The sequence below is a fragment of the Neolamprologus multifasciatus genome, unplaced genomic scaffold, assembly GCF_963576455.1.
Source record: "Neolamprologus multifasciatus unplaced genomic scaffold, fNeoMul1.2 chr03_unloc_1, whole genome shotgun sequence".
NCBI classification, from domain to species: Eukaryota; Metazoa; Chordata; class Actinopteri; order Cichliformes; family Cichlidae; genus Neolamprologus; species Neolamprologus multifasciatus.
The window spans coordinates 1,072,600-1,097,153 of NW_028181971.1; the positions used below are offsets into that span (position 1 = coordinate 1,072,600).

Consider the following 24,554-nt stretch of genomic DNA (forward strand, 5'->3'; position numbering starts at 1 on the left):
CTCCCATCTGAGAGAGCTCGACCTGAGCTACAATCATCCAGGTGACTCAGGAATGAAGCTGCTGTCGGCTGGACTGAAGGATCCAGGCTGGAGACTGGACACTCTCAGGTATGGAGAGAATGTCTGATAGAGGAGGAAGAGTTGGAAACATTTCCTGTGTCTTTCACTCACTTCCTGTTTGTTTGCTGCAGATGAGACATGAACAATCACACATGTAGGAATATTTTCAGGGACAGACACACTAGTCTAGCTGGATAGTACATGGATATTTATGTAGGGGGTCTCCAAGGAGTCTGTTTGCAGGAACATTAATGATAAGTGATAAGTCATGTTGAGAGTTTCATTAAAAGTAGACCTACAGTTAGGTCTATAAATATTTGGACAGAGACAACATTTTGTAACTTTAGATACACTTTATTAGGTCACAGGTGTACTATACCTGAGATAGTGGCCACTGTGTACCTAATAAAGTGTCAGCCATGTGTATGTTTCCCATGCGGTATGTCAGCAGTCACAGTGACAGTCAGTGACACTGACAGAAGGATGAAACAAGGCTGTGAATCATTTCAGTCTGTGTGTGTGACAAAGAGCCAGACAGGTGCAGCTAACATTTGGAAATGGAAGCTTACTGGAAACTCTACATTCACAGCTGAATTCACAATAAATTTGTTCTCAAGTGCACATTTAGCAGCTAATGCTAATACTGTTTTCCCTTTGCTTTCTACAACTTGAGCAGCTATTGCTAAGTAGGCCACTTTGCTCTGCTAAGGATTTGTGTGACCATGATGGAAACTCTGATAAGCTAATGCTGCTAAGCTAATGCTGTTTATGGGCCCTGTTACAATCAATATTTCATTCTCATTCTGTTGTTTGAGAACAATATTAACGTTTCACATCATTATAACACAAGAGAAAAGGGTATTAGCATTAGCCACTAATGCTTATTCACCTCAAACTAGCTTTAGCTGCTAATGGGAGCCTACTCAGCATAAACCCTTCACATCGTTATAATGCAAGGGAAAAGAGTCACTTATGGCAGCCTATTTAGCATTAACGTCACATCATTATAACACAAGAGAAAAGGGTGTTAGCGTTAGCTACTAGTGCTTATTCACCTCAAATTACCTTTGGCTGCTAATGGCAGCCTACTTAGCATTAACCGCTCACTAATATAATGCTAATTCACATCAAATTAGCATTAGCTGCTCAAGTTGTTATAAGGAAAGAGAAAACGGTATTCGCATTAGCTGCTAATAATTATTCACACATAATTAGAGTTAGCCCCTAATGGCAGCCTAATTAGCATTAACTCCTGACATTGTTATAATGCAGGGGAAAAGAGTTACCATTATCGGATAATGCTAATTCACATCAAATTAGCATTAGTTAATGACGGTAGACTTCTATCATTAGCTGCTGTCATTCTTACAAAGCAAACAGTATGAGCATTAGCTGTTAATCCTTTTTAATCTAAAATTAGAATTAGCCACTAATGGCGTATTGTTAAAAAGTAAGAAAAAACATTGTTAGCATAAGCGGATAATGCTAATTCACCTCAAATTAGTATTAGCTAATAACGGCACCTGCTTAGCATTAGCTGGTCACATTGTTATAAGGCAAGAAAATATGGTATTAGCATTAGCTGCCAATTTCTATTAACCTAAAATTAGCATTAGCCACTAATGGTAGCCTATTTAGCATAAACTTCTTAATGCTAAATGAAGTTAATTAATGCTAAATAGGCTTAACTGAAATGAAAGTAATTTTAGCATTAGCTACTGATATTGTTAAAAGGTAAGATAAAACATTGCTAGCAGCAGCGGATAATGCTAAAACATATAATAATTAGCATTACCTAATAATGGCAGCCTTCTTAGCATTAGCTGCTTATATTGTCATAATGCAAGAGAAAAGAGGTGGCAAAAACATTGTTAGCATTAGTGGATAATACTAATTCACCTAAATTAGCATTAGGTAATGATGGCTACGTACCTAGCATAAGCTGATGATATTGATTTAAAGCAAGAAAATATCGTATTAGCATTAGCTTTTAATGCTTTTTCATCTAAAATTAGAATTAGCCACTAATGGCATCCTATTTAGCATTAACTCTTCACATCGCAGGGGAAAAGTTAAAATTGAATAAAAAAAAAGTGTTCACATTAGCTACTCGTATTGTTAAAAAGTAAGAAAAAACATTGTTAGCATAAGGGGATAATGTTAATTCACCTCAGATTAGTATTAGCTAATAACGGCAACTCACTAAGTATTAGCAGGTCAAATTGTTATAAAGCAAGAAAATATGGTATTAGCATTAGCTGCCAATTCCTATTCACCTAAAATTAGCATTAGCCACTAATGGCAGTCTACTTAGTATTAACTACTCACTAATATAATGCTAATTCACATCAAATTGGCATTAGCTGCTAGCATCAGCCTACCTAGCACTAGCTGCAAACATTGTTAAAAGGAAAGGGAAAAGTGTTAGCATTACCCAATGCTAACACTAATGCCTAATTAATTACCCAATAATGCTAAACTCGCATCAAATTAGCATTAGCTAATAACAGCAGCCTTCTTAGCATTAGCTGCTCACATTGTTATAATGCAAGGGAAAAGAGTTAGCATTAGCGGAGGATGCTAATTCACGTCAAATTAGAAAATATGGTATTAGTATTAGCTGCTAATGGTTATTCACTTAAAATTAGAATTGGCCATTAATGGCGTCCTATTTAGCATTAACTCTTCACATCGCAGGGGAAAAGTGAAAATTGAATGAAAAATAGTGTTTACATTAGCTACTCATAGTTAAGCGGATAATGCTAATTCACCTCAAATTAGTATTAGCTTATAACGCCAACCTACTTAACATTAACTTCTCACTAATGTAATGCTAATTCACATCAAATTATTTTAGCTTTAGCATTAGCTGCTAGCATCAGCCTACCTAGCACTAGCTGCTCACATTGTTAAAAGGGAAGAGAAAACGATATTAGCATTAGCTGGTAATAATTATTCACCCCGAATTAGAATTAGCCGCTAATGGCAGCATACTTAGCATTAACTCCTCACATCGTTATAATGCAAATGAGGCTAACTTGCATTATAATTAGACTGCTGTTATTAGCTAATGCAAAGGAAAGCGATATGAGCATTAGGTTCTAATGCGTATTTGCATTAAATTAGACGTAGGTGCTAATGGCGGCCTACTTAGCATTAGCAGCTCAGCTGTTGTAATGCTAGGAAAAAGAGTGTTAGCATTAGCCGTTCACATTGTTATAAAGTTAAGGGAAATAGTGTTAGCATTAGCTACTCACATTGTTAAAAAGTAAGTGTTAGCATTAGTGCATAATGCTAATTCACATCAAATTAGCATTAGTTAATAACGGCAGCCTATTTAGCATTAGCAGATAATGTCGACCTTGGCCCACTGGAAAAGTTAAGAACTAAAGATTTAGGATTGTTTCTCGATAGCTCTTTCTCATTTGAGAAACAAATGAATTCTGTTATTAAAACCAGCTGTAAGGTTTATATTGTTGATTGTCATTTATGCTTAGAAATATTTACTCATATATGCTTAGAGTTGTATAATCGATTGCATGATGATAGAGGTTTGATCCTGAGTAGTCTGTAAAGACTGTGTGTCTTCCAGAGTGCTCTGGCATGCACACACCACTTGGGGCCATGAGAGAGGTCGTACCCTCTCTTACTGATTTATGGTGTAGGACAGGGGTCTCAAACTCAATTTAGCTGGGGGCCGCTGTAGGCAGTGTCTGGGTGAGCCTGGCCGCATTAGGTTTTCCAGAAGAAAGGCATGGTTAAAAGATTCCAATATTCTCAAATCTCTTTATTTTTATTTTTTAACACAAAATATGAAAAATAAATAAACAAATTAAGAATTAATAAGAAAATAAATCAATTTGTAATACATAAATAAAATAATAATAAGATATTTTTAATCAGTGAACTTGTGTGTTTTTTTCAGTCTTCTATATCTGCTGTATTTAGATTGAAATGTCTGTATTAACAGTTCTATAACCTTCTTCTGAACATGAATGGAACACTGTAGAAAATGAACTGTTCTTCTGAACATGGCTTCTCTTGCCTACTCCTTGCTGCTAGAGACCTGGCAGCGTTTCCTCTCGCATAGCCGAGCCAGATTTGGCCTGAGGGAGGAAGCAGTTGCGACCCTCAGTATGTCTTGAAGATGATCATCCGTAAGTCTGGACCTGTACTTGGACTTGTTGAAGTTCAAAGTGGAGAAGAGCTTTTCGCACAAGTATGTGCTACCAAAAAGGCACATGGTCCGCTTGAACATTGGGGAAAGCCGAGGGAAACTAGGGCTCAATTCTCTCAAAAATTGTCCAAGCTTGTCTGCTTTTCCACTCACCTCCCTGAACTTTGCTTTGAGTTCAGAGTTGCACTGCAGCTCAATGAGCTCCATTTGAAGCACAGAAGGGGCATCTTGCACATAAAAGGAGAAGGGGTCTGCAAAAATTTGAAAGGTGGCTCTGTGTGTCTTGAAGTCAGCAAATCTGTGATCAAATTCCTCCTGTAGCCTCAAAATGACATCAACATACTTGTCAGCACTGAATGGTGTGCCTGCATCCACGAGTGCCTTGCATGCTGGGAAATGGCAAAGGTTTGTCTGAGAGAGCTGAGCTTTCCAGAGCGCAAGTTTTGTGGAGAATGCTCTCACGTTGTCATAGGCAGCACTGACAAGTTGCCCCTGGCCTTGTAACGTCCATCTGTTGTTATTCCAACAAACCTCTTCCATGGCAAACCAACATTCTCAATGGCATCACACAGCTTGTAAATATCTGCTGAGCGGTGGTCTGGCCATGCATTGGAATTACTGTGAGCAGCTCCTCCATCACTTCAAAACTGTCATCAACACCACGGACATACATTGGGAGCTGGGCAGTGTCGGTGATGTCTGTGGTCTCATCAAGAGCGACTGAGTATACACTGAAACATTTGGCTTTCTCACACAGTTGGTCATAAATGTCACTTGAAGGGTCAGAAATGCGATCTGCTGCGGTGTTGGCAGAAAGGCTGATGTTGCTAAACTGACCTTTCTTTCCCGGACAGACTATATTTGCAGCCTGCAATATGCACTTTTAGACAAATTCACCTTCTGTGAATGGCTTCCCTGCTTTAGCAATCATCTCACTAACCACGTGGCTTCGACTGCTGCATTATTCTCTTTGGTTGCTTTCTTGAAGAAATCTTGCTGCCTCAGTAGATCTGTTTTAAGACTGGCAACCCGGTTCACTCTCTCATCTCCCTGGTATTTTGCATCCACCTCTGGTTAAGTATAAGAGCCCTTTGTTAGGGGGACCACTGGACTCTTAGCACCAGCTTTGGGGTCACAGGGTCACATCTGGAACACACACACACACACACACACACACACACACACACACACCTACACTATGCACAGACTGGTACTCTTTGTTCATACCTGTGTAAGACGTCATATGTTAATGAACTTATGCATATTCATGTAACCTCAATAAAGAGCAGTGTTACGAGGGAGCAGACGAGAGCGACTGAGGTCAAGTGAAGGAACGGCGCTGTCACAGTTCTCTCCCTCATGAATTGTCTGGTTCCAGCGGTGGGTCTGTGCTAGACGACCCATCACCAGCTTTTTCCAGCTTTTTCCACTGGTTACCAGTACGTGGTAGAATCCACTTCCAGATCTTGTTGTTTGTCTTTTAATCTCTGAATGGATTGGCTCCATCTTATCTCTCTTTAACAAAATAATCCAAGTCGAGCCCTCAGGTCTGCAGATAAGTAGCTTCTGACCAGAACTAGACGTAAAAACAGAGGTGAGCTTTATCGATCGCTGCAGCCAAACTCTGGAACAGTCGCCCTTCACATCAGGTCGTCACCAACACTCGACATTTTTAAAACCCGGTTGGAAACACATTTGTACTCTGTAGCTTTCAATTCTGACGAGTCTTTATAGTAATTACTGTGTATGTTTCCTATTTTCTCTCTACTCTGTGCAGCACTTTGGCTCAAGCTGTTTTTAAATGTGCTGATAAATAAATGTAGATTTCTTTGAATAAAACAGTGGAGCCGAGCTTTGAGCTCAGTGTGTAACAGTGTGTGTATGAGAGCCATGTAATGTCCATGTGTGCATGCTGACTGTGCTGCTCTGACCCCCCTCCTCCTTTCAGGGTGGAGCCTGCTGGAGTCCGATGGTTGAGACCAGGTCTGAGGAAGTGTAAGTGTGTTTTTAATGGGATTCATGAAAACAAAGCAGCACACATTCAACCATCTTCATCATGTCAGGAGTCATCATCAAAGTGTCAATCAATGAACAGATGATGGATCAATAACTGCAGCTGGATTGTGTTTGTTCTCTCCATCAGATTCCTGTCAACTCACAATCGACACAAACACAGTGAACACAAACCTCCAACTGTCTGACAACAACAGGAAGGTGACACATGTGGAGGAGGTTCAGTCATATCCTGATCATCCAGACAGATTTGATGTTTATCAGCTGCTGTGTAGAAATGGTCTGACTGGTCGCTGTTACTGGGAGGTCGAGTGGAGAGGATACGTTGATATATCAGTGAGTTACAGAAGCATCAGAAGGAAAGGAGGCATTGACTGTATGTTTGGATACAATGATCAGTCCTGGAGTCTGATCTGCTCTGATGATGGTCCTCGTCATGTCCTGCACAATAAAAGACAAACATCCTCCTCCTCCTCCTCCTCTGTCTCTAACAGAGCAGCAGTGTATGTGGACTGTCCTGCTGGCACTCTGTCCTTCTACAGAGTCTCCTCTGACACTCTGATCCACCTCCACACCTTCAACACCACATTCACTCAAACTCTTTATCCTGGGTTTAGTCTCTGCTCTCCTGGTGCCTCAGTGTCCCTGTATGCAGTTGAGTATCAGCAGTCTCTTTCTGTCATAGAAACAATCAGCTATGTGGAATTTCTTGCTAATATTTTTCCTGTTCATTTCAGGATGCCAGAAGAACACAGATGACGAGTGAGGCTGAAAGTCCTTCATCCTGGTAGCCACCTTATTAAATCCAAAAAACTGAACATGAAGTAACAAATGATGTGATAATTTACTTCAGATAAAATTTCAGTTATTTTTAAGATAGAAAGGTTTGTACTTTTGTGTGATGTACAAGGTAGCAGACTAACCTATAAACTGGATCAGCAGACACAGACTCAGTTAATGTTCCCTTTAGTCAGAATAGACTCAAATATTTACTTTAAAAATACTGTTTTTTTGTTTCTGCAGGGTTGATGAGTTCAAGATGATTAAAGCTTCCTGTGAGTACTCAAACTGTCCTCCCATCCATCAATCAAGAACAAAATCTGATCTTAAAATGGACCTGGTCTAAACAGTGATAATACATTACTGTCAAATGTATTATTACATTGTAGTGGAAGCTTGGTAAAAAACAAGCAAACATGTAATCACACCTGTGAGTTGACATTCCACCCTATCACACACTTCTATATTTATATTTATTATATAATAAATAATATTTCATGATTGTTTTTGAGTTTTTTGTGAGGTGCCCAGTTTCAGAGAGGGTTTTCAGGTTGTAGCAGACTAACAAATCCTCTTAAAATTGGCTCTGAAACACTAAAATATACACCCCTCGTATGCACATCATGAAAAGCTTGAAGGGGAGTGAATCAGAATTTGAATCACATTATTTGGACCAATCCCCAGAACTATGAGCACACATCATATGGAGGAAAGCACTCAAACATCCTGTAGCTTCAAATAGTTTTTCTGGAAAGTGATCTTAACTGTTTAAAAGGCCAAATTCTTCATATCATCTGTTGCCAATCTTCTCATTAGGTGTTTCCAGTGTAAAACCAGACACGCAGCCTGGTTTGTCAGAGGACAACACAAAGATGATCAAGGTGAGCTTTCAGATATTTGAAAACTCTCAAGCATAGATTTAACAAGCCTCCGTTGTACATTGGTACTTTTTCTTAACCCTTGTAAAACAAACTGTCAGCACATGAACTCATTCATCATGTACATGAAAGCTTTGTGTTATCAGAGTGCATTCAGGTTTTGTTCTCATTCATAGTAAAATATAATTTTTGGACACTTGTTTACCCTTCTTGCTACTTATTGTACAGGTGATTAACAACCTGCACAACACAAGTTTTTCTCCAAATAATGTTCAGGTATTTGTCCTAAAACCTCTAATGTTGCTGTTTTCAGTCAAGTTTCACACCTGAAGTCTACAGTGAATCTGCACACATCTTCTACAGGTAATCCTGTAAAAACATTTAAGTCTGCATGTATATGTTTGTTACAGCTGAAGCTCATCAGACCTCTGCTTGTGTCCCTGTGGTAACTACATCTTCCCCCTCCTGTCGTCGCACTTTTCTTCTGTTGTAGTTAAAAATTTAGATATGGCCGCTCCTGTTTTGTGTTAAAGTGAAAAACTAACCAGCTTATTGATGTGATGAAATTACCTACAGAACTGGAAAGTGAGAGGGGGGGGGGTTTACAGGTTGTCCTTTATCTCACTTCTTGAGGACAAAGGATAAAATCCTGCAAACTTTGGGAAATGATATTCAGAATAATGATGATGAAGACGTACTGCTGATTGCAAAAAATATCACATGCAGGTTGGAAATGGGATAATGTACAAAAGGAAATAAATATAATGCAACAAGCATGCAGAAAACTGGGACAGTAAAGTCATAATCTCTTAAATTAAAAAACTGAAAAATATCAAATAAAAACTATAACCACCTCCTGTAAAGGGATAATATGTAGCTGCATGCTAGGAGTGAGTGAGACATTGACTAACTGATCCACCTCTCCTGGATCTTCAGTGAGGACATCAGGTTTTCATTCAGACTGGATATGTGTGGCCAAATCGATGCAAAGGCAGCAAAGGTGATCCAGATTGAAGATATAGATATAGATTTACAGGGCAGCTACAAGTATTTACGTATACCACAGGCTAATACAAACTATGATAAAGATGCAGCAAGGTCAGCCACAGCCAAATACCTCCAGAAAGTAAGACAGTTACAGACAGCTGAACGGTAGGACTGAGATCTAAGCCATCAATAGATATGCCCTACTGGTCATCAGATACCCAGCTGGAATAATGAGCTGTTGGAAGCAGGAGATGCCACTGATATCAAAGCTCAAAGGAAAAAAAGCCATCACAGGGGCTCTGATCATGAAACCACAGTCCCTGAGCACAAAATCCATAGAGGCACTAGTCTACCATAGCCGACAGGGCCCAAGTTGTTTAAAAGTGCCCTGGAGATTATCCAGCACATACTAGCAGGATTTAGATGGAGATTGGGACAGCATACACTGAGACTCACAATCAATGGGATGGGGTAGTGTACAGGAACATCTGTACTACATGTGGACTACAAATCCTGAAGTCCTGATGAAAGATGGTTAAAGACAACAGGCAGGATAGCCGCCAGGATTCCATCCATTGATGATCCACTGATTGTGAGGCATTTCTCAAGAATTCTCATGAATTGTTCAAATCTCCACTGACACTTAAATATCTCATAAGCATCCAAAGAAAGGCATGTGGGTTCAGTGCCAGTGCCAGAGTCACATAATAAAAATCATACAGCAGCATGAAATGCAAATAAAGGACAGTTTATTAAAAATTGTTGTATATAAAGAATGTTTCTGTCATGAATCGCTGTGCGGGAGGCAGGAGTTGGACCCAAAATGCAGACACTCAGGCACGAGGTTTTAAACACAAAGAACTCAGCTTTATTTGCTGGCAGGAGAAAGGCATACAACGTAAGCTAAACCGGAAACTCAAACTGGAAAGTCAAACTAAACTCACAAGGGAGACACAGGAAGATCCACACAGCAAGAGGGACGACGCGACACTGACTCAGAGAAACACGGGGTTTAAATACACTGGGAAGTAACGAGGGGAATGAGACACAGAAGGAGAGCACAGCTGGGGGAAATCAGAACTGACGAGACAGGGAGCAAAGTAGGATACACTCACATGAGACACAGACCTTCAAAGTAAAACAGGAAGACGCAAAGTAGACTAGGGGAGACAGAGCAACTAAGAAACACAGACAACACCAACAACAAAGAGACACAGAGGGGAGCTACTAAATACTCAGAGAACTAAACAGAATACAACAAAACCAAACAAAGACACTACACTAAAGAATAAGCTGGGACAACAAAGAGAACTAAGAACATAATACAAAAAACTCAGAGGCACAAGAAACTCAAAACACTGGGTCACTGACCCAGGACCATGACAGTTTCTTCCTTAGTCTTTCTCTGCTGAGCAATCTGTGAATCTGTGATGTTTTTAACAGATTTAAAAAGCTAGTAGTCATCTTAAATTGACTTTTGCAATTAGTCCAAATTCCCCCATGATAACTTAATAAATGTTACCTATTATGTTTGTTTAGAAGGATAATGCATGTATGCATTAATTTATTGTTTCTGTCATATCAACAAATTAGCTAAAAAAAACTTCTGCAATATTCATCTCATCTTTTTAACAGCAGTGTTGTATGTTACTGCTATATTTTTATGTTCTTTACAGACTTTTTCCACAATTTTAATAACATCTCTGGTTGAGACGGTACTCATCGAAATATTGTTTGTTTTTGTCAAAGTCATATGATGCATGAAACACCCTTTGTTATTGGTCATGTGCTGCCAACTCAACCTCTTTCTTGTGAATGTGTCGGGGGAATGCTGGATTAACTTAGCTAGATGATAACCAGTGTTGTTCTTGTGGCTTCCTGATCATCAGTACAGTGTGTGTAGTATAACCCCAAAGGTTGATTCTGTTCATCTGGATGTAGCTTTTTCATTAGTTAATACATGAGCCGGGCACAGAAAGGGATTGGCAAAAAGACCAGAGGTGCAAAACACCAGCTACTGGTAGACAGAGCAGTCACCTGAGACTGCAAGACTAGGCCAACCAACCTGTGCACTTCCTGGATTGATTACAAGAAGGCCTATGACTCAATGCCCCACACCTGGATCCTGGAATGTCTAGAACTATACAAGATTAACAAGGACCCTAAGAGCCTTCATCAGGAACTCAATAGGGATGTGGCGTGCAACAGTAGAGGCCAACTTCAAGCCAATAGCACAAGTCAGTATCAAGTGCAGGATCCTACCAAGAAGATGCTCTGTTCCCACTGGTGTTCTGCATAGGCCTGAACCCCCTCAAGGAGATCATTGCCAAGACTGGCTATGGATACCGACTATGGAACAGAGCAATCATCATCAGCTACATGGATGACATCAAGCTGTATTCCAAGAGTGAACAAGACATAATTTCACCGATCCACACCACCTTTGGTTGCCATTTTTTAAGCCAATATGATAACCTTATCCCACTAACGCTGTGGATGTCCAGCTTTTCAGGTCCAATTCAAATTGAATCACTCATAATGATACTCTGGAAAACAGTAGAATTCTCAGAATATAGTTTGTATAACATTGTTATACAGTAGAACAGTACATTTATAGCAGAAATAACACATAGAAAGCAAAGCAAATGAAAACTGAAGTAACCCCAGGGTGTAAAGCCTTAAAGCACAATCAGAAAACACACACAAAGACAGGAAAGAAACAGCACTGGAGCATATCAACCCTCCTCTTATATAGGATCAGTGACCCCTCCTCCTGCTATCTGGTACCCTTTCAGCAGATTTATTTGCTTATAGAAACATTGAAAGGGCTGTACACATCTGCATTACAGCCCTTTAAAGGGCTGCCTGCCTTTCCTTTACCGTCATTTAAAGAGCTGCCTGCTTTTGTGTTACAGTCATTCAGAGAGCTGTATGCTTCTGTTTTACAGCGACTTAAAGGACAGCAGGCATTTGTTTTACAGCCACCTGAACAGCTGCATGATTCTGCTGCCCAGTTAAAGGCAGCTGCATACAGAAAAGAGGTCCTATGCATATACTTAGCAGTGCCAAACTGAATTAACCCTTTGTTGGACTAGTCACAGTTGGCCATAACGCTTTCAAAGGTTTCTTGCTGATCCTCATTGTTACGGTTTTAAATAGCATGAATCAACGTGTTCATACAACAAGTGGCACAAATCTTTCATTAATACAGAACTGTGTGGGGCCCACCCCCTAGGGGGGGCGCGGTATGAAAAGGGGAAAAAAAACAAAAACGCTTGGACACTGCTAGCACAGGGCGCCTACACAAACGCAAAGCAAAAGATGAAGCATCGCTGAATATGTTTCCAAACCAACTTCATTCTAAGCCAAAGACTAGAAAATATGGTGAAGGAAATCTTCCCTTTGGCTTCACCTGCACAAGTGCTGAGGTAGGTCTCCCTGCAGGATTGGTTTTCCCTGCGTTGGGAGCATCGCTGGGCTGTTTAAATCACGGACAAACAGGATCCCACATTCTTGATTTTTAGTTCACAAACACTTGTTGTAATGACTAACTACTCCTGACATGTTGGAGATGTTAGCTCTTTATACAGTAAAGTTACAGCGGGATACAAATAACATCAGGCTGATCCTGCCACGATTTGTTCCCCCTGTCTAAATCACAGACTAACAGGATCCCACAGCTGTTTATGTTTTTAAACCCATTTTGCACAGAGAAGCATTTTTTGAAAAATGTATTGATAGAAATGTTGAATATTATTACACAAGAAAACAACAACTACATGTAAAATAATTACACCGTGACGCCTCTGCCTTTCTAAATGGAGGGACAGTAACTGCGTGTGTATAAGAAGCATGTTCGCACGACTCCAATTACGCTCAGCCATTGTTGTGAGTGCGCACACCAAGGGGCTGCGAGACATTTATACAGCTGTATTTTGCACATGACTATGAAAGGCGGAAGAGGAAGTACATCCTTTGAACGTAGACAATCCGGATGTTATAGTTTCTTTCCACTGTGTTCCTGTTAACGATAAACTACAAATTTACCCTCAGTTACTAAAATATCGATATTTTAATGTGAGAATCGATTCTAGAACATAAATGATTGGTATTGGAGGAATCGATATTTCAGGATTGATCCGCACATCACTATTAACGAATCATTTTCATAATTTGAAATGCAAATACAAATTGTACATTTCTAAAAATTATGCACAAGTTTTGCAAACTAAAGGTATATGGTACTATTTGCCTAAAAATGCAGCCAAGGCCTCAGGCGTTTTTTATATAACAATTTCAATCTATTTACAGAACAATCAATTGTGCTGCATCAAATGAGAAGGCACACAAATGATTTGTGCCAGTCCAAAAAATAGTTTGTGTTCAGTATAAGACAGAGGAGAACACCACAGGCCTGCGTTCCGTCGTGGGTGTCACTCCTAAAACTTCCCCTCGTCCCTAAACAACCAAGTGCCACATGTTGCCATATCAATTTTTTTGATTGGCTGAAATGGTAAACTTTAACACCAATAGGGAAAATGTCTTTTTTCTTTTTTTTCCCACTCGCAAGCGGAGAGTGTTTGCTAGCGCTGTCCTTAGAAAACGCAGTTTTTACTGTTTTTACTGTTCTTCCCACTGTAAACATGTAGACTGGTTGAGCAAACTCCCATGCACCCTCAAGTATCCTTGAGAGTATAAAGAGCTGATTAAGTGTTCCATGACCAGGACGAAAACCGCATTGTTCCTCCTGTATCAAAGGTTCGACTAACGGACGGACTCTCCTTTCCAGCACCCTGGCATACACCTTCCCAGGGAGGCTTAGGAGTGTGATTCCCGTATATTTGGAACACACTCTACGGTCCCCGTTCTTAAAGACGGGAAGCGACACCCTGGTCTGCTAATTCAGGGCTACTGCCCTTGTTCTCCACGCAACATTGCAGAGGCGTGTCAACCAAGACAACCCTACAACATCAAGAGTCTTCAGGAAGTCGGGGCAGACCTCATCCATCCCAAGGGCTCTGCTACCAAAGAGTTGTTTAACTGCATCAGTGACCATGTCCCCGGAGATTGGCGGGTCATCACATTTGTCCCCAGACTGTGTTTCCTGCACGGCAGACGTGCCAGTGGGATTAAAGAGGTCCTCAAAGTATTTCTTCCACTGCCTGACAATTTTCTCAGCCGAAGTCAGCAGTGCTCCACCCGCACTATACACGGTTAAGGTAGCACACCACTTTCCCCTCCTGAATCGACTGACGGTTTGCGAGAATCTCTTCGAGGCAGTCCGAAAGTGCTTTTCCATGGCCTCTCCGAACTCCTCCCACACTGGAGTTTTTACTTCAGCCACTGCCTGTGCCGCGTTCTGCTTGGCCTGGTGGTACTTATCAGCTGCCTCCGAAGTCCCACAGGCTAACCAATCCCAATAGGACTCCTACAGCTTGGTGGCTCCCCTCACCTCTGGTGTCCACCATTTGGTTCGGGGGTTGCCACCACGACAGGCACCAACCACCTCGCGGCCGCAGCTCAGAGCCGCGGCTTCAGCAATGGAGATGCTGAACATGGTCCATTCTGACTCACTGTCCCCAGTCTCCCTCTGAATGCTGTTGAAGCTCTGCAGAGGTGTGTGTTGAAGATCTCCCATATCGGGGCCTCTGCTAGGCATTCCCCGCACACCCTCACTATATGTTTGGGGCACGCCAGGTCTGTCCAGCTTCCTCCCCTGCCAGCTGATCCAACTGACCACCAGGTGGTGATCAGTTGATAGAGTGTCCAGAACATATAGCCTTAGGTCTGATGATATGATTACAAAATCGATCATCAACCTGCGGCCTAGAGCGTCCTGATGCCATGAGCACTTATGGACACTTATGTTCGGACATGGTGTTTGTTATGGCCAAACTGCGGTTTGCACAAATAACCAATAACAAAGCACCACTCGGGTTCAGATCCGGGAGGCCATTCCTCTCAATCATGCCCCTCCAGGTCTCGCTGTCGTTGCCCATGTGAGCATTGAAGTCTCCCAGTAGGACAGGTGGAGCACCCTCCAGTACCCCACCCAGGGACTCCAAGAAGGCTGGGTACTCTGAACCGCCACTTGGCACATAAGCACATACGACGGTCAAGACCCGTTCCCCAACCTGGAGGCGCAGGGAACTAGACATCTCGTCGACTGGGAGAAACCCCAACATACAGGCAGCAAGCTGAAGGGATACCAAGATACCCACCCCAGCCAACCTCCTCTCACCAGGGGCAACTCCAGACTGAGACAGAGTCCATCCCCTCTCTAGGAGACTGGTTCCAGAGCCCAAGCCGTGCATTGAGGTAACTGATAACCCTATCCCGGGCAGAGTAAACTGTCCCCTTTATGGTCTTTTCATAGGGGTCTTGTGAATCCCTCTTTGTCTGGTCTCTCACCCAGGACCAATTTGCCATGGGAGACCCTACCAGGGAGCAAAAGCCCCCAGACAACATAGCCCCTGGGATCCCTGGGACACACAAACCCCTCCACCACGATGAGGTAGTGATTCGCAGACGGGTCTTCCAGATACAGACGGACAAAATGGTGATAGCTAACCAACCGGAAATAGATGTAGTGATGCCAAATGACGAACATCAGGACAAGTGAAGACACAAAACTACAGAAGTACCAAGGGCTCGGAGAAGAGCTCGAGAACACCCCCCAGCTAGTTGCTCCAGCAGGTCCCAGGAACATCATCTAAGATCTCTGTCTAGAAGAGTGCAGTCCTAGGACCAGTAAAAGTCCAGGATACTCAAGCTCCCAAGCCTCTGGTACAGGACCTGAGCTTAAAGCATAAAGCCCGCCCGCAGGGATGAGAGAGTATTTTTACATTTTAAACTGCAGCTATCTAGAATTTATTTTACTTCACTGTTTCTATTTCTCTCTTCTTTTCTTTGTCCCACAGATTTAAGTGTCCTGGTTCAGGTCTGTTCCAGTGTTCTCTGACTGGACTGGCGTTTGATGTGAGTCAGGAGGCGGAGCTTCTGTACAGGATTATCCAGTGGGATCAGAGTATCCTCCAATCAAATGGCAAGACAGCTGCAGGGCCACTGTTTGACATCAAGGGCTGTGAGGATGCAGTTCATCAGCTCCACTTCCCACACTGCGAAACAGCGGAAGGTGAGCAAATTACTGTATGCGACTGCCAGAAGCTATTACTGCCCCCTGCAGGCTGCAGAGTGTGTTACACAATCTGAAAAAAAAAAGCTTCTGTCCCAATATCTTGTGGAATTTGTGTTCTCTTCAGTCTGTTCCGTTTTCTTAGTTGGGAACAGACTAGAAGTCATAAACAGAAACTTCTGCAGCAGCTGTATGATGATTGAGGTGAGAGAAGCAGCTTTTTAGTGATCAGCTCTTCTGTCCAGATCAAAAACTCCTTAGTGACGAGAGTGTTATGGAAATTTTCATTTAATAAAGTCTGCATACAACTATGAGCAGTAGCTAGCATCTTTTAATAAAAAAAAATTAATAAAATCCAAGCTTGAGTGAGAGAGAGCGGCCATAACAGGACACTGACCAGCAGAGTCTCTCCGAATCCCAGCATAGTCCTGGGTTTAAATACCTTCTACAAAATGAAAGGCATTACACAGCTGTTGCTTACTCCTTTTGTCTCCCCCAAAGAAAGAGTTAAAAACTTCACTACCTGTGCATTCCTCCCCGGTGCCAGGCTTTCTGTGTGAATGCCCCCATTTCCTGAGATACAATAACCAGGCTCCCACAGTCTTTGCAACTGTGTGAACCAGACATGGTAAACCAGGTGACATAAAAGTGCTGTTACTAAGAGAATACATCAACACATAAATGAAAGAAATTCTAATACAAGAGCAAGAAACATAAGCTTTATAGCAACATGCACATAGGCCAGTAGGGGGAAGGAGAAGACACGTAATAGAACATAGTGCAAGGGTAAAACTGGGAGCTACACCTGTGGGCTCAGTGGATTTTCATTATTAGACGGATAACAAAATGAATTTGTAACTCTCTGTATTCTGTAAAGTAAAACTAATGCATTTGTATTTTTAGTACAATGGAGTACCATCAATTACTGTTCACTTATTTGCTTGAAAGTTCTAAAGTCCTAGAATAAGAAATTAAGAAAGACAATTAAGAACATTTGAGTGACAAAAACTGTCTTGTTTTCACAGCTCTGCTTTCTGACAGTTCACTGTCTGTTATCCACTTCTCTGATGATGGAATGAACATTCTTGAGCCGCTGAAGATCACAGATACTCATGTGATTGTGGAACTTCCCCACTTTTCTGCCTTGGGCCTTGTGTGGGATTTCCTAAAGAGGTTTTGGAATAACACAACACCAGTTAGGGCCCAAGTTTTATTGTTCCTCAGAAAAGTAGAGTTGGAAAAGTACCTTGATGTGTTTCTCCTGCCAAGCAACATCCCACTGCATGAGGTAAAGACAGTAATACATCTTCATCTTTTTCCTTCGTGCTAACAGAAGCTCAGTATAGTACTCAGTATTTTTTTCTTCGAGAAGCTCATGAAATGTTGTGTATGTATAAAGTATATATATTTATGGTGTATGAATCAATAGATAGCTTTGTGTATATAGCGGGCTTATATCATTCACATATTTTGTTCTTGTTTTAGTATTGCCATTGTAAAAAGTAGCGTTTTTTATTTTCATCATGTGATGGCAACATCTGGGGGTCAGCAATAAGAGATTGAGCTGATGTCTCAGACTCTGTTGAGAATGAAACTTCTAAATAAAATGCTGTCCTGTTTCTTAAGGTGAAAGCACAGCATCCAGATTCTTACAACATCACAGTGGCTTCTAACTGTAAACTCATCAAAGAGCAGACTTACACTGTTCACTTTCAAACAGATGAAACAATCCGTCCCAAGGTAAGTTCTCCAAATGGAAAAAAGACCAAACAGATGTTTATAACCACCTCCAGGTTTTTGCAGTTTAAAAACTAGTATTATTTGCTGATGACGCCAATATTTTTTTGTTTTGGAGGGAATCAAGGAAGCTCCTGCATATGTTTCCTATTAAAGTGTGCAATTTTTTTTAAAAGTGGTTTCACAGGAACAAATGATCATTACATCTAATTAAAACTTTGTTATTTGGGATTTTGGGAAATAAAGAAACTCACAAAGACTTACTCATGTTGGGGCATTAGCCACAGTCTAATCCCCAGGTCCCTCACCAGAAAGAGCGCTACTTGCTGCTGCTCGTGTAGTTCTGGGTCCGCTGGGTCCATGTCTTTGCAGCATGGTTCTTGTCATTTTATCAGACAGTCGTGGTTAGGATGTTGAGAAAAAAATGGACCCAAATGCTGGATTTGCGTGCCAGTAAAGAATGTGGATGACGTTTATTGTGATGACAGGATGAACAGAAAATCAGAACATCTGACTGAAAGACTGAAGGGCTGCCTAAACTGAACTGAAAACTAACGCGGGAGCTGGTCATGAGGTGTTAATCGCTTCTCGTTACCCCACGTATACTAAACGACGCACGACACACCATGAAGGCGAAATTCGGCAGATCACCAAGACAGTCGCATGACTGAAAAATCGGCTAAAAAAGGGCCAAAACTCACACAGTGTCAGCCCAGCATTAGTGAGGATGTCAGATATGTGGGGGACCCAAGAAGTTTTAAATTAAAATCCAGGACATCCACTCTTAAAGAAAAGAAAAAAGAAACAAGTTAATTAAAAGCAAAAAAAAACCCAAAACAAAACATACCAATGACTCATACTCACTCAATCGCAATTGCTGAGCACAGTCATTCTTATATTACCTAATAAAACTCATTTGGATAAAGGTACTGAGTCTCTGCTTCTGGTTTTCAGAGAGCTGAATTTCCTGTGGAGTTTGGACCAAACTACTTCCCAACATATGTGATCCGGCTTCCTATAAACATGAAAGAATTCACACTAACAATCCGAGACCAAACAGACAACGAGGTCTGGGAGCACGAAGTTTATGTGACAGGTAAAGTCTTCATCCACTCACAATTTAATTTGAGCTAAAAGTAAAATAGAAGCAGTGAGTGTGTGATAGATAGATAGATCGATCTACCTAGATATATGAGCAGAAAAGCCTTTATAGCTATCAAACACTTCCTATAATTTCAAATGAACTTTTCCCACAGGTCTTTATGCCCATTCATCTTTAGCAATGAGCTCCAACTCTTTCAGGTTCGATGGCCTCCTTGCCGTCACCCTGATCTTTAGCTCTCTCCACAGATTCTCAATTGGATTCAAATCAGGACTCTGGCTGGACCACTGCAAAACGTTAATGTTTTTGTCTGCTAACCATTTCGTCACCATTTCTTTTGCTGTGTGTTTTGGGTCATTGTTGTGCTGAAATGTCCACTGGTGCCCAAGGCCAAGTTTCTCTGCAGACTGCCTGATGTTGTTGTTAAGAATCTTCACGTATTGCTCTTTTTTTCATGGTGTCGTTTGCTGTAATTAGGTTCCCTGGTCCATTGGCTGAAAAGCACACCCAAAGCATTAGGTTCCCACCACCATATTTGAGAGTGGGGATGGTATTCTTTGGGTTGAAGGCTTCTCCTTTTTTTAACCCCCGATGAAGAAAACATAACTTTGGCCAAAAATTCAGTTTTCGTTTCATCTGACCATAACACAGAAGACCTGACGTCTTCATCTTTGTCATTTTTGGCTTCGACCATGTCTTTTGAGATTTTCCACAGTGCAGAACATCTTATATTATTTAATAATACTTTGCACTGTAGCCACTGGAACTGAGAAACATTTAGATATGGCCTTGTAACCATTTCCTGACTTGTGAGCAGCCACAATGCACAATGGCAGGTCCTGGGGAGAGCTGCCCTTTTTTTTTTACCCGTTGAAACCTGTTAACACAGCTGTTCTCAATTAATTAGGGTAACTTGGACCATTTGGAATGGTAAAGAACTTTGGATTTTCCCACAGACTGTGAAAGTTTGTGAGGGTATGAATAATTTTGGAAATGACACTTTTTGCTCAAATGTAAATAAAAGCTGAGATCTATTTTTTCCCCACAATGGTACCTCTTGTACATTGTCTTATTATCTTTTCGGACACACCTTTGTCATTTCCAGTCAAAAGAGAACTTGCTGCTTGAATAACAGTAACTTTAAATCAAAATTTTCCAGGGGTATGAATGATTATGGGCTTGACTGTATACACATATATGCTGCTATTCTCCTGAGAACCAGTCTATTCATTTGTGTCCTCTGTAATGGACATTTGTTTTTTGTCTATATCTTTTGACTTAGTCCTAAATAGAGGACATCCTGGGCTTTCCATTTCCACTTAGCTCCATAGAGGCTGAAAATCACATATAAAAGTTGAAACGGAAGATTCTTTTCCCCTCAGTTCTCAGGATATATATGTAAATGATTTATCATTTTCTCCTTCATTCTTCTCTTCTTCTTCTTTTAGCCACTCTATTTAAGATCATCTGTCTCATCTCCATATCCTAGTATCCTCCTTTGTCACACCAACTCTCTGTACGTCCTCCTTCACTCTATCCATGAATCTTCTTTGAGGAATGCCTCTTTTCCTCTTGCCTGGCAGCTCCATCTTCATCATCCTTTCTCCCTCCTCTGCACATGTGCAAACTTCTCAGCCTCTCTGTCAGTGAGCTACCCTGCTGATGGACTCGTTTCTGATCCTGTCTGCTCTCTCATGGTAAACATTAAATTAAATTGTATCTGCTGAATTTTTCTCCAGCCACGTTTCATGATTCATGCTGTTATTGAGTGAAGATCAGCGACGTTCAGTGATGATTGATTACCTGCAGAGATTTCTCTGGATTCAACAAAGCTTAGACTGTTCTGTTATCAAGAAATCTCTCTTCTTTTTTGCTTGGTCCTCAGATGTTCAGAGCAGAGACAATCAGCCCAGGCTCCAGAGCCTCACACCAGAAGAGCGTCTGTTCTCAGTTCGGATTCAGTTTGTGGAAAAGGTGTCGGATTCGACTCTGAACCAGCTGCTGGACAGGCTGCTCCGAGAAGAAATTATAACTATGGAGGAAATGGAAGCAGCCAGAATCAAACCCAGGGCTGAACGAGCTCGACATGTGATTGATTTGGTGCGAAACAAAGGAGAAAGAGCCAGCTCATTCCTGATTGATGCTCTCCGTAAGTTGGATAAACACCTGTTTGACACCCTCGGCCTCAGCTAAGGTGGAGCTTCAGCTGGATCTAAACATTAAATGCTTCACTCATCATACATCATCATACTTTTAAACTGATGACACATAAAACCTTTGAAAAGTGTATCTCAGGACCCATCCAGACCCGCCCACTCATATTGTGGTGTTCTGTGTTTTTTGTTGGGGTTTTATTTGTCCACAGATTCTTGAAATTGCTGAATTTCACTGTTGCTGGGCACCATCCTGCTGTGTCTGGTTGTGAGTTACTTCCTGTGTGTACTGCGTATGATTGTAATGTCATGATGGCAGCTGAAAACAAATGGTAAATGGCCTGCATTTGTATAGCGCTTTACTAGTCCCTAAGGACCCCAAATCGCTTTACACATCCAGTTATCCACCCATTCACACACACATTCACACACTGGTGATGGCAGCTACATTGTAGCCACAGCTGCCGTGGGGCGCACTGACAGAGGCGAGGCTGTGAAGGACAGTCGGTTATGGTGTTCCTTGTATGCCTTGCCTGCTAGCATCTTGCACCCTGCTGTTATGTGCTGGATTGTCTCATCTTTACACAGCCTGCACCTGGGGTGTGCCTGGTGTGATAGACCCCAGCCTCTATGGATCTTGTACTCAGAGCTTGTTCTTGTGCTGCCATGATTAGTGCCTCTGTGCTGTCTTTCAGTCCAGCTTTGTCCAGCTACTGATAGGATTTCTGGATGTCCGCTATCTGCTGGTACATACCGTGCAGGGGCCTGTTCTTCCAGGATGGTGCCTCCTCTTCCTCCTCTTTCTTGGGTTTCTACTGCCTGAGGTATTCACTGAGCACGCGGTCGGTTGGGGCCATGTTCCTGATGTATTCGTGGATGTTTGTTATCTCATCCTGGACCGTGGTGCTGACACTCACCAGTCCCCAGCCTCTTTCCTCTCGCTTAGCGTACAGCCTAAGAGTGCTAGGCTTGGGGTGAAACCCTCCATGCATGGTCAGGAGCTTTCCATATATAAAACACAGAAAGGTGTTTTTGTCCAGATGAGCCCAGAGAAGAAACACGAGTGTTCACAGACATCAGAAGCTCAGAGAGGTGAAACATGAGGTTGGAGTCCTCGTCAGCATTCAGAAGAGCTGCTGTGAAACCCTGAGTACTCATGACAGACTCTGATGGCACAAACACATCATGATTCAAACAGAAAGACAAACATGGAGCTCCTGATCCTCCTGCATGAGAACAAGCTGACATGAGCGCTGTGTCTGAGAGTGTCTCCCTGTCACAGTGACAATAACACAGCTGCTGCTCACAGTCATTAAACTGACCTGAGGTCAGCTGCTAGGACGTCTCTGTGCTCCTTACATATGAACCATGTGACCTCACATCAGTGCTGTGGATGACTGTAGTCATAGAAGAGTAGAGCTGTAGCAGGTGGTGTGAGGAGGAGGAGGAGGTGGTGTATTCTAGTTAACGCAGTACTGAAACACTCCAGCAGAGGGCGCTGTTAAGTCCTTATTGTAATACAGTTACTGTGTGCAGTTATACTTCATACATAATCTGCACTTATTTCCATCAGACATGCTGTCAGTAAATGATTGGTTTCTATTGATTCTACTTCCTGTTGACTAGTTTGATGACAGTGAAACAATCACAGCTGATTGTGTGATGATGTAAACTGTCACTGTTACATTCAGTGTGTGTGACATAATGTTAGTGCAGGGCTGATAACAGCCTGCTTCTGTTAGAAACACATGAACGTGTCCATAGATCAGTGTGTGTTTAACATGAGAGCTTCAGCCCTGCTGATGTGTTCAATAAAGACATGTAGGAAAACTGATGAGACTCTGAAATAACTCTTTATATTTATAATGTAACTCTGCATCAAAAGAACAACAAAGGATCCCAGACAGGTTTATGTGAACAAAGACGATTCTGATGTTTCTGTGTTTCTAACAGTTTGACATTATTAGTAAACAGACTGCAGTGAACAGGATTTATAAAGAGCTTATATATAAAGATATGACAGCTGTTTGACAAGTTTATCACTGTGTGTTTGGACCTGATCAGTCCAGCTGTTTACTTGAAATATCTTCATTTACCTGTTCTGTTATATTTATGTTCTTGTCTCTGTTGAAAAACACATTTTAATGTCCCTCAGATTTTTCTCCCAGATGAATAAATATAAAAATGACACAAACTGACTGCAGCTACTTTTTGTCCTTTCTGTCAAAAACCTTCATGTGACTCATGAGAGACACGTTTCAGCTGTTTGTGACAGATCAGAGGCCAACAAGTCATTTATAACACTTTCCATCATTGTTTAGCACAAACACATGTTGACACAGCAGCGGGGCCGCAGTGAGAGTCAGAGCGAGGAGATAAAAACTCCTGTTTGACCACAGCCTCAGTTTGTTCCTGCACTTCAAACACTTCCTGTTGTTGACTGGGTGGAGTCAGGAAGCCAGCGAGGCCCTGCAGGACTGAGACTGCAGACTGGGACGTGCTCTGTGATGGAGATCAACAGCATCACTGACTGTTTCTGTGAGGACACCATCATCCCAGCAGGGCTGTTTCCCAACAACAAGCCCTGGACCATCAGAGACCTGAAGCTGCTGCTGAATGAAAGAAGAGGATCTTCAGGTCTGGAACAAGGACGAGCTGAGAGTGTTAATAACGTTACTAATGTTCAGCTACACTTTACTAGGTCACATCTGTGACACACGTCACTTAAATAAAGAAGGAAATATTGGCTCTGGTTTATCTGCTGGGCCCAAAAGTGACTCCCCGTATTTAAACTGCTATGAATAACTTGTTGGTCTATAATATGTGAAACATGTGTCAAATGTGTCCATCATGAAAGATATCAGGTCATCTTGAGCTACAAAAACATTCCTATCATGAGGTAGAAGCTGGAATCAGTTTGTTGCAGACGTTTATATATCCGATATTTATCCAGGTAAAAGTTGAAATTCAAAAATGTCTTTTCAAGAGTCGTCTGTCCAAGAGGAGCAGAAACTGCAACAAATATAACAACAGTTATTTAAGGCTGTTTTAAATGGCCACAAAGGAGCAGATTGGTTATAATGCAGCTGCTTCAGAGGAACGGAGAATAATAAAGCCATCAAACATATACAGGCTGTGCAAATACAAACTTCTGTGGTGCATTTGATGACCTGCAGAGGAGAACAAGTCGGGCTTTTCAGCCCTAACACAACCTCTTTGTTCTCAATACTACAAAACCTTCAAAGGCTGATATGCAAGTTTGCATGAATCACCAACACAGTTGTGTTTGTTTCTAGTATAGTTATAAATAAGGTGATCAAATATCTGCTGACTGATTAGATCCAGTATCTATTACAGATGAACTGGATATCACAGCATGTTGTTAATCCATCATATCAAACTAAACAGTGTTGCTGGTGTAAATATCCTCCAATAAAGTCAGATGAGGGCTTCTGTTGCCAGGTAACGATGATGTCACACTGGATCTTCTGATCTTTAGCATCGTAGCGCTCGGAGTCTGATGTTGGCTCAT

The 24,554-nt window shown here is 41.6% G+C and overlaps 2 protein-coding genes across 3 annotated transcripts in view; both read left to right on the forward strand.

The window, feature by feature from the left end:
* LOC146490530 (uncharacterized) lies at positions 1-23,243 on the forward strand. Its single transcript, XM_085153092.1, has 12 exons — positions 1-108; positions 6,186-6,232; positions 6,381-6,904; positions 6,988-7,037; positions 7,274-7,305; positions 7,847-7,911; positions 8,222-8,271; positions 15,816-16,030; positions 17,056-17,318; positions 17,657-17,770; positions 18,722-18,863; positions 20,755-23,243. The coding sequence occupies exons 1-12, from the start codon at positions 53-55 to the stop codon at positions 21,060-21,062; spliced, it is 1,866 nt and encodes a 621-aa protein (XP_085009218.1). The 5' UTR covers positions 1-52; the 3' UTR covers positions 21,063-23,243.
* Positions 1-24,554, forward strand: part of LOC146490527 (uncharacterized) — a 103,907-nt gene that overhangs the window by 46,661 nt on the left and 32,692 nt on the right. The window lies entirely within an intron of this gene.